This window comes from Ctenocephalides felis, unplaced genomic scaffold (assembly GCF_003426905.1).
Source record: "Ctenocephalides felis isolate EL2017-DRISC unplaced genomic scaffold, ASM342690v1 CF-g0.4_SCAFFOLD_00845, whole genome shotgun sequence".
Classification (NCBI taxonomy): Eukaryota; Metazoa; Arthropoda; class Insecta; order Siphonaptera; family Pulicidae; genus Ctenocephalides; species Ctenocephalides felis.
In genome coordinates, this window is record NW_020536999.1 from 48,148,879 (window position 1) to 48,160,962 (window position 12,084).

At 26.1% G+C, this 12,084-nt stretch overlaps 1 protein-coding gene across 1 annotated transcript in view; it reads right to left on the reverse strand.

The window, feature by feature from the left end:
- LOC113384613 (loricrin-like) overlaps window positions 1-12,084 on the reverse strand; it is a 47,978-nt gene that overhangs the window by 409 nt on the left and 35,485 nt on the right. Inside the window, exons 2-4 of the mRNA XM_026622364.1 lie at window positions 1,787-2,114; window positions 468-497; window positions 214-342 (exon numbers count right to left, since the gene is read on the reverse strand). Coding sequence (XP_026478149.1) covers window positions 214-342; window positions 468-497; window positions 1,787-2,114 — 487 coding nt within the window. The remainder of the gene's footprint in view (window positions 1-213; window positions 343-467; window positions 498-1,786; window positions 2,115-12,084) is intronic.

Here is a 12,084-nt window from a genome sequence, read left to right on the forward strand (position 1 = left end):
TAAAAAATTTCTTATATAAAAAATCTGATTTTCTACTTTTTAGCAGTTGATTGCAATAACGTCTTAAGTATGAGGTATAGAGTTTTGGTTATTGTTACTTATTTCGCAAATTTATTATGATTTATCTAAATATTATTATCATTTTATGCATATAGTGTAGTATAATTAATAAAAAAAACAAAGTCAGTATCATCATTTATTATGTAATATTACCGCTTGACCAACCGCCTCCGCCTCCGCCTGACTTCCATCCGCCTCCACCACCGCCGCTGCTCCAGCCGCCGCCTCCGTAGCCACTACCGCCGCCTCCGGTGGTTATGATTTTGATGATTTTAACACCACCTGCAAAAATTAAACACATTCAAATTTACATTTTAGATTTATTTACATATATGTATTAATTTTTCATCTTTTAAAAGCATTTTAAACTTTTTTAACTATATAAAATAATATAAAATGCTACGTACCACCGCTACCACCGCCGCCGGACCAGCCGCCTGAAATTGATAAAATAAAAATAGAATTTAAAACTTGTCAAATTTACAATGTAATCATGTAATTTATAAACAAACAAAATAACTGGGTAATTTATAAATGTAACAAACCTACGAACGATTGAACCATAAAAAATTCTTTAAGTATGGGATATTGGACCACGACTTTTGGACAATTTCGAAACTCTATCGTTGCAATTTGAAAAGTTTTCTAAATTTTAATTTATATTGATTATTTGCAATGTGGTAAAATATTGAAAATAAGTCGAATCAAGGCTTGAAACGTTTGCAAGTTTAATTTCAACTCGTAATTTTTTTCATCTTCAGTCAATGATGAAAGTACTCTTTATTATTTTAGTAAATACATTTTAGTGAAAATTAATATATAAAACTACAAAGTGGCAAATATTTTAGTTCAAATTAAGTGAATTTATTTCTTTATATTTTTCATGTGAGTACTTCACTAATTCATTTTTATTGACTCAAAACATTTTTATTAATTGGTACTTGTATATTTGGGTATGTATCTAGATAAGAAATTAACATGGAGACATCATATTAAAAAAAAGAATCAAATTAAACAGAAAATGAAAGAATTATATTGGCTAATAAACCGAAATTCTAAATTATCTGCAGAAAACAAATTACTATTGTATAAGTGTGTAATGAAACCAATTTGGATGTGTGGCGTAGAGTTATGGAGCACTGCTTCAAAATAAAATATTGCAATAATAGAAAGAATGCAAAATAAAATTCTAAGATCAATTCTAAACGCACCATGTGAGCTGAAAATGTTAACAGTTCGGCAAACAATACAAGAATGTGCCTTAATCGATAGGAATAAATTAGAGACCCACCCAAACCCAATAGTTGCAGATTTTATGTAAACTAAGTAAGATATATCACTGGATTATCTTATATAATATCATACTTATTTAAATGTACAGTTTAGGTCAATTATTTTTGTATTTCTGATTGCTAAAATAAAATGAAATAAAAAAAAATAATTGGTACTCGTGGTCATCTAAAATACGTCAATTCACAGAGTACTGTGCCCGAATTTGTCATGCAAGCTCCTGCTACCATGTACTCTTCAAAAAATCTTTTAAACAAATTAAAAATTCTTGGTAACAAACATAATACGTTATTAATCAACGACATTCAACTTTGTTTTTTTATGCTATTCTATACGTTTTTAAATATGAAGCAATTATATAACACTAAGTTACATCATTACTTAAATTCCATAGCTTTGATTCTTGCCTACCAAATATTAATTTTTTTTTACTAACCGCCGCCTCCGCCTGATTTCCATCCTCCTCCGCCGCCGCCGCCGGACCATCCACCGAGTCCGCCGCCGGACCATCCCCCTCCGCCACCGCTTTTCCATCCACCACCTCCTCCGCCACTAGACCATCCACCGCCACCTCCGCTCTTCCATCCACCACCGCCACCGCCGGACCATCCACTGAGTCCGCCGCTGGACCATCCTCCTCCGCTTTTCCAGCCGCCGCCTCCGCCGCCGCCGGACCAGCCGCCGCCGCCTCCTCCGCTGGACCAGCCAGAGCTAATGTAGCCTGCGCTAGCCACGGCGGCCAACGCCAGTAAGCAAACGAAAACCTGGGAAAGGATATTGAAATAATAATAAATTAATTATTATTTTAATTAAATAAATTAATTAATATTGATAAATGAATTATTATTAGTTAAAAAAATGATGTTTGTCAAAATTTATGTCAGGCATTTAATATTAAATATTGAAATTTGAAATATATTTTTAGTAGTTCAATGCTGAAATAAAATATCATAAACAAATATATAATATAGGTCACGATTGTGTTAAAATTTAATTTTTTAATTTTGTTATTCACATCAAAATGTTCAAAATAGATGGAGAAGAAGTTCAAAGAGTTGTATTGGCTAATTAGCAGGAGTTCAAATATGTGCTATGAAAACAAACACCTTTTATATAAAACTATAATGATCCCAATCTGGACCTACGGCATTGAGCTATGGGCGCGCGCAAGCAATTCAAATATAAAAAAATACAAGCAGCGCAATCGAAAATTTTAAGATCCATTGTGAACGCACCCTGGTATGTTACAAATGACACCCTACATAAAGACCTAAAAATAAAAACTATTAATGAAATGATAAAAGAAAGCAGCAAAAAATACCACGAAAAACTACCAGGTCACCCAAACATATATTTAAAAAAATTAAGCGAGGAATATCCCACACGAAGATTGAAGAAAAAATGGTCTTACGATCTAAATAAAATGCCAAAAAAAAGAGAGATATCTCATAGGAGATAATCTCTTAAATGCATTAACATTACAGCACATTGTATTAAAAAATGTATATTATTTTGATTGACAATAAAACTATGCAAATAAAAATAAATAAATTCATTTTGTTATAAATCGTTGCTAAATAAATTAGTTAGATAAACTGTTTTGTTTTGTAAAACCTATTTTGCGAAGAAGTTCATAATTTTAAGTCTGTAAAAAATTTCGGTTCAAAAATGTGTTTTGTAAAACAGTGAAATGCATGTATGTATTTTTAATAATTTTTAGGTATACAAATGAAGAGAGACCATATGCTCTTCCTAATGTTTTGCTCAGGAAAATTGTCGTATTGAATAATTTCTGAGTAGAAGCAAAAATAAAAATTGGAAATCGATCCATAAAAGACAAGAAGTATATTAAATTGAACCTAATTTGAATTTTGACCAGACATAATTTAATTAAACAAAAGGAATGAAAATTACAAATTAGCACAAATATCTTAAAACAGAGTTAAAAAAAAATCTTCAAAAGCTAATTTGTAACGAGTTTGTTATAAAGATTTTGTGATATCTATTTTGTGAGCAACAAATTTATGAAATTTCTCTACAAAATGTATCATGTATATTTCAAAACAGTGAAATATGTATTTTTTCTAAATTGTAAATAAGTGTGTATCATATCTTCGTTTGAAATAAATTTTGAGATTACGCGTAAATTAGAATTAGAAATTCTTTTATAAAAGACAAAAAGTATAGCATATCATATCGATTTTTTATTTTGACCAGGCAATTTAATTAAACAAAAGAAATAAAAATTACAATTTAGCACAAATTTCTTTAAAATCCAATTTGTAATGAATTTGTTATAAAGATTTTGTGATATATATCTTGTAAGCAACAAATTTATAAGATGTCTCTACAAAATGTGTATTTATGTATGTAAATGCAAATATGTATTTTTAATAAATTGTAAATAAATGAAGCGGATCATATGCCTTTTCTATTGTTTTTTCCTAACGCGTAAATTAAAATTAGAAATTCATATATAAAAGACAAAAAGTAAGAATATCATATCGAATTTTAATTTTGAACATACATGGATTAATTAAACAAAAAAAAAATACAATTTAGCACAAATTTCTTTAAAAGCTAATTTGTAACGAGTTTGTTATAAATATTTTGTGAGCAACAAATTTACAAGATGTTTCTATAAAATGTGTCAAGTATATTTGAAAACAGTAAAATGCAAATATGTATTTTTAATGAATTGTAAATAAATGAAGCAGATCATATGCTTTTCCTATTATTTTTTTCCTAACACGTAAATTAAAATTAGAAATTCATTTTATAAAAGACAAAAAGTATAGCATTCACATCAAATTTTAATTTTGAACAGACATAAATTAATTAAACATAAAAAAAATTAAAATTACGACGACAATTTTTTAACAGCTACTTGGTAATGATTTTGGTATAAATATTTTTTAACAAGTTTATAAAATGTCTATACAAAATGCATCAGTATAAAAATGTATATTTTAACCATTAACAGTTAAATGCAGTATTTTTTAATAATTTGTAAATGATCTGATGTTTTGCTCTTGAAAAATTTCGTTTTGAATAATTTTTGAGCAAAAGCGTCAATAATAGTTAAAAATTCATCCATAAAATACAAATATGTTATATCAAACCGAATTTTATTTTTGACCAGACATAAATTAATTTTAATTAATAGACAAAACAAATAAGAATTACTAATTTGCACAAACTTCTTTGAAAGCTTGAATTGTTTGTGATGCTTTATTTGATTACAAACAATTTTGTGATCTTTTCAAAAAAATTTGTGTAAATTCTTAATTTTTATTTGTTTTGTCTAATTAATTTTTCACTACTCAAAAATAAAATTCGGTTTGATATAACATATTTATATTTTATGAATGAATTTTTAATTATTATTGACGCTTTTGCTAAAAAATTATTCATAACGGCCTTTTTCAGGAGTAAAACAACAGATTATTTACAATCTATTAAAAATACTGCATTTAACTGTTAACGGTTAAAATATACATTTTTATACTGATGCATTTTGTATAGATATAAATAAATTAGAGGGACAAATGATATTTCCAAATATATCGTATATTTGGCAGCACAGCACTTCGATTCACCAATTATTACCAATGTTTTCTAAAAATCACTTAACTTGTTAATAGATATGCGTTTTTAATTAAAACTCAAAAATAAAATTCTATTATTTACCTTCATTTTTGAGATAGTCCAAACTAGAATGTATGAACTGATACCTTACCGTTACCATCCACTTGCTTATATACGAAGATAACCAACAACACCTGTATTTGGTAGGGGCAAAGCTGGCGAAAGGGAGTAGTAGATGCAGACCTAGAAGAACAGACTTAGTGACCATTTCCGAATAGATCTCCCACCCAAAGTACGAGATCTATGTAGATCTTCAGAAGTCACATGTCAAGGATGATCCACACAGTTCAACTTCGGATTATCCTGAACAAGTCTTGAAAACACTTAATTTGCTGATGTGAATCATAGAGAACGCGCTACCGGAGAAGATTAGGGATGGGTTGAGATAAAAATATCACAAAGTTAATTTATAGTGTGTGTTAAAAATAAAACTTATTTTGCTGTGTATTGGAGTCTATACTTAATTTTTCGAATTTGAGTGTTTCTGTACTCAAATTTGTAATGGAATTTTCAAAAACTTTGAAGTTTTTGAAAAATAACTTATAAATAAAACTCTTCATAAATAAAACTTATTAAAATGTGTCATTCCTCATATAGATATAAATATATACAACAGAATAAATGTAAAGAACAATAAAGATATAAATGTTAATAAAATATATTAAAGCATAAATAATATAGTTAAATATGAATAAAAATATATTAAAGTCAAATCAAGCCAAATAAAAATAATTATAATCATAAAATGTATGTGAAAACAATAAAGAAAACTTTGTTATAAATAATCAATTAATACTTACCCTGCTACTACACAAACACTACATGCACTTCATTATTACAAGATTCACAAAATTTTTTTTTATAGAAAATATCTCATTTCTCAAAAAATATAATAGCTATTAACAAATTATAAAATTGTCTGTTAATATTAAATTAAGGGGCACAACTAATGTAAAATTTTCAAAACATCGAATTTTCAATTTTTCCATATTTCGATAGGTTACACCTTTAAAAATAACATACCAAAATTTTAAATCGATATCTTAAATAGATTTTGAGATACAGACATTTAAAGAGTATATATATATATAGTATAACGATTATTTTTTCTCGAAACAGCATTTTCCGAATTTGCTGCAGCGATTACTCAAAAACAAATGATCCGATCACTATCAAATTTTTTTTACATGTTCTATATATAGTTCTCCGTAAAATAAACTATTTTTTGATCGGATCAAAAATCGAAATTTGGCAGTCTAAAAACGAAATTTTGAGTAAAATTCGACTTTTTTTTAAAACGCCGCCATATTGTCAATTTTTGTTTTTTTTCTCTATCGTAGGTCATTTTACAGACAATATTGACTAGTTTATTAAGATTTATTTTTTAAAATTTCATCCACGTAGAAGGCCGGAATCACTGCAGCAGTGAAGAGACTTTTTTTCGCGTCGTTGGAGATCGACGTTAACTTAAAAAATATTTAATTTTTTTCTTCAAAAATTTTGCTATGTATTCTTAAAACATGTGTAAATATATTCTTAAAATTTTGAAATGATTGACAAAGTATTTTTTCAAATATAAATTCCCAAAAATCACTTTTTTTTTAGGCGGTTACACTAGTTGTGCCCCTTAAGAGCAATATAAAATGTGACCGAACCGTTTCTCTCGCATTATTTTTTCATTTGTCAATTTACACATAACACGTATCATACAATCAACTATCGAACTATATTCAGTAAAATTCCCAGTTAATTCCTAAATATAAAATTTTGTTTTTTTTACTACTTTTTAAAAAATTTCACCTGTCCTTTTTTACCCCTTAAGCGGGAAGAAATGGTACTGCCAGGGGATAAAAAGATCCTATGTCTTCTTTTTAATTTTACAAAAATAATAACTACATTATTCAACCAATGCAAAATATAAATTTCATGGGTACAGTTTTTACAAAGGTAACACGGTATATAACCTTGATCGTCAAAATTTCGTCAAAAATATTCATCAGCAGAATTGACGTAGCTATTGATTTAATTTATCTCTTGCAAAATTTTGTTTTTTTTTTTAAACTAAATTTACTTAATTTGCCATTGTAAAAGTTGGTCCTTTTTACCACACCCTAATGTAAGCTCTTATAAAGATTATTTTATAAAAAACTGTTGAATCTAATTAAAAAATAAATAAGAACTATTATTTTTTGGCACAAATAAATACATAGGTGTTCGCGTTTGTTATTATTTGTTTTCCCAGCCCTGGTCAACAATTCTCAATGGCAATGAACTGTTATAGAGATCGAGAGTTATTTTAATAAAAGATTTTAAATATTTTAAGTAAATCATTAAATATGAAGTATTAATTTAGTTAATATTTTCTAAGCTATATTAACATAATTAAACTAAAGATATAATGACATAATCAATCATTGAAACATTGAAGTTTAGGAAAATTTTAGAAAAAATGCCTTAAAATAAACTTATATTTAATATTTGAATATAAAATAATAATTTAAAAAAACATATGCTCTATTTACGTATCATAAAAAGCGATTATTCATTTTTGATTAATTATATTTTATTGAACACATTCTTTCAACTATTATTTTGATTAATTCCGATTTATTATTAATTTTATAAATTTTAAAGCGTATTTGTTTACATAAAGCTAACTTAGATATATTTTATAGTAATGCAGGTAATTCTAACCGTATAATAATTTTTGATCACTTTACTATTGCATTTTAAATTAAATCCGTCATATTCTAAAATGATATTTTTAGACTTTAATTTATGATGCTTAATTTAAATAAAATGTGGTAAGCTTAGATTTCCTTTACCATCAACACATTTTATTATAATATATCCTTTTCAATAATACAGGAATTAAGCGTTTAATTTATTTATCAATTAATTATATGAGATATAAGATGATTTACCTTGTCATCCGACATTAAAAGATCTGAAAGTTGATTTCGTTCTCGAGCGTTTACAATTATAATTACATTTATAATTATGTGTAGAAATACTTAATAGTCTGAGGATCAAAAACATATTATTATTTTTTTTAATTGTACATAAATTGCATTTGAATCTCTACATGGTGGTTACATTAGTTTTATATATTACGATAATTGTCAACGTTAAATATTATTAATAATTGTTAGCATTAATGAAAGTCAAAAAGGTTAATGAAACTCTTAAATGAAAAGGCTCAAAATAGATTTTATATATTTGTGTATAAAAATCGTAAAAATACTCAACTTTTATTCTCAACTATCTGTAAAAATAAAATCATATGCAAATATTCAAATCTAACTGTAAAATGTTACATTGTCATTATATTTCTTTTAAATTTATTTGATAATTGGAATTCACAAAATTCTCTTGAAGAAGATTGATTATAATTCCTCATTTATGATGCTGAATTCTTAGTTTAAGATTTGCACAAAAATGCAATTAATATTACAATTAAATATTATGCAAAATATATAAGCACAACTTAAGTTACAAGAAATATGTTATATTTTCAGCTATTCCTTGAATGATATACAACAAAAATATTTATTTTGTTTAATTGAATTTAATGAAACAAAATAATTTTTATGGCTTAATTATTCTAACTTTTCTTTCGCAAATTGAACTAAAGCAATTTTCTCTTAGTGTAATCTCAGATTGCATATTTTTTTAGAAATAAAAAACCCCACTTTTGCTATTGTTTCACTTTTTCTGACAAAACTGTAAGGCTATTTTATTCGAAGAAAATGTATATAATTTATATGTCGACATTCCAGAAAGCTTATTCTATAAATATAGAAAAGAACATTTGCGATGGTTTTTGAGACAAATTGAAATTATATTGATAATTGATTGTATATACAGATGAATAAGAAAGCATGTAGAATTATAATTATTTTAAATATATTGGGAAACTGTACTTTAGAAGTGTTTAAAATAGGTACTTTTTGTCATAAGAAAATAAAAATGTTTTAAATATTAAATATAATTTCATTATTATAACCTTGATCTAGTGCTTTGTCAGAAATATTTATTTGCAGGGATTGAATAACTATTAAATTGATTAATATTTTGCAAAATAGCTTTATTCATTAATTTAATTAACTTGAATAATTAACTTTATTAACTTAATTTAAGTAAAACAATTTTTATCCTTTATTTGCATTGATATTTTATAAATTTTAATACAAATATAAATATTATCTAGTAAGGTTTAATAAATAATAATTAAGGAAATGATAATAATAACAATAAAATATTTTTGCACAATTTTGTTTATATAATTATTTTATTGTATGACATTGTAATATATTTTTGAATAAAACTTGCATTTTTATGTTTAACACATTTTTCCATGTGGTTTTCATAATGTTAAACAAAAAAGTGATTCGGTATGAAAATAGATTGTAATATCCCTTTATAATTAATACTTAAATTATAATTAATAATTAATGCATCTAATGCCGCCTTTAATTAAATTATACTCAGTATTATATTATTATAAATATTTTTTTAATTGTGAATTGTTAAAATTAGGCTTGAGGTCGTTTTAGTTTGATGTAGGAGTAAAAGTTTTATGTATGAGTTTTATGTATGAGTCTGTAGTAATTTAAAAAGAAATATTAGCTAAAGATGACCAAAATAATATTTTTGAAATTATAATAATAACAACCATATAGTTCTACACCATTTTGTTTTTACAATTATTTTATTGTGACATTGTAATATATTTTAAACTAGTGGTGTATGGCATCGTGCCTTAAGGCAAATTGCTCGAACTTCCCGTACCTTAATGCAATATTCAAGGAATATTAAATGTTTTCAAATGGATTATTATAAATAAATTAATTTTCATTATTCTTATTTTATAAAAATTAAATAAACAAAACTCAATCAATCGAATTTAAAATGAAGAACATAGTCAAATATTTCTAAGTATTATATAAACTAACTTGCAAAGTTAAAATTAGTTATTTGAAGTATATATGTGATGTTTAGAACTTTAACTAGAATTGGAATTAAAATCTGAATTACTTTTCGATATTCAAAAAAAATTTTTTTAAAAACTAAAAAAAAAAACAAAGTGTTAAAACAAATTCTTTCCCAAAAGCAAGCGTTTCGTTAACACAAGCAGAAAGTTTTTTGAAACATACAAATCGGATGCCTAGTTCTCTCAAAAACTGCCATTTTTGCACCTTTAGCTCTATATCTCCAAAACGGCTGGACCTGCCTTTGTCAAAATCTAATCACCACTTCTCCTCATCATTACGAATCGAATGTTTTTTGGATATTAAATCGGTTCATCCGTACGCCCGAAACCGTCGACAAATTTATACACACACATCAATTTTTTTTTAGGTATGCCAAAATGTTCAGAAACCTCTGAAACGTGAAGATATGCAAAAATTTTAATATTCGATTTTTGGCCCATTACTATAACTTACCCTACGGGAAGTTAATAATATTTGGATTGATATTTTTAACCCATTTTTGTGTGTGGTAGTTTTAACCCATGTTTAAATACAATATAATTAATTCCGTGTATAAATAGATTTTATCGATCCTTTTACAGTGAATCCTTTATGGCATGTCAACAAACATTAAAATATAATAAATCTCTGTCAATTAATCCTGAAGGACAACTATTTCTCAGTTTACATCTAAACGTAACGCTTGTTAATGGAATGAAGTACATTGTGTCAAATGCCATCAATCATTTAAAATGATGGACTTTTAGTTTTTACTGTATAAGTACAATCAGGATGTAAGTTTTTATTGCAAATATGTATCCATTATAATATTTAAGAAAACTACCTTGAAATGCATTCCACTACTACATGTGGAAGTAACATGGTTTACTAGTAATTATTTCAATAACTTTTGTTGCAAGGTGATTTTGTTCTCACGCTTGATAATTTTGACATCACTTTCATTTTGAAAGTATACAAGAAAATTAGCTTTAACATTTAACAGAAACAAGAAAATTGTTTTAATAATTTCATATGTTTATTGAGACTTGTATTAAGTTTCGATTAAAAATTCGTTCTATTACAGCGAGACAAGCAGCAAAAAATTAATGATTCTTCACCAAAAGAAAAAACTCATATTATCAGATCAAATTCATTGAGAAATTTTTGTCTATTTTTACCATTGCAATATTCGACGAAAAAAGTTCAATGATTGCAATTTGCAATATTTTTTGCTAAGTAAAATAATTAGATAGACATAAATGCATGGGAATATCCAGACAGAATATTGCAAGCAATGTTTCATTTTACAATAACAATTTGAAACTTTTTTGTATTAGTTATATTAAATTATAATTAAAGATTATTCATCTAATGTACTTTCGATTATTCGAAAATTTAGAGTAAAAACATATAACTTATAAATAAAAAGATGACTAATAATACGGATACGCATTGCTTACGATCACTACAATTTTTTTCCTAGTTAATTTGTATTTAATATAGAGATTAGCATCTAAAATTTATGTATTTTTTTGCATTTAATGAAAAATATAAACATTTTTTCTGTAAGATTATTAATTTTCTATCAGGATCAAATCATGCATAGAAACAAAAAAATTGTATATTCACAAAAATCACTTATAAATAATATAATTGTTTAAAATTTATGAATTTAAAGTGCAGAAAATAAAAATTGAGGTTTTGAGAGAACAGAACATCCGATTCGAATGATCTAAAAAGTATTCAATTTGTAACGATGGAGAAGAGTGGTGATTAATTTTTAGCAAAGGCAAGTCTAGGCGTTTCGGAGATACGGAGCTGAATGTGCAAAAAATGGTAGTTTTTGAGCAAACTAAACATCTGATTTGAATGATTCAAAAGACTTTCTGCTTATGTTGACGAAACAATTGCTGTTTTTTTTATTTCCAAATTTTGTTTTTGAATATCCATAGAGGATTTGAATTTCAGCTAAAGTTTTAAAGCTCAGTTATATACTTCAAATACATAATTTTATTTAAATGTAGCAATTTCCTTTATACAATTCTTATGAATATTAGACAACGTCCTTCATTTTAAATCCGACTGAATAAGTTTTGTTTATTTAGGTACGGGA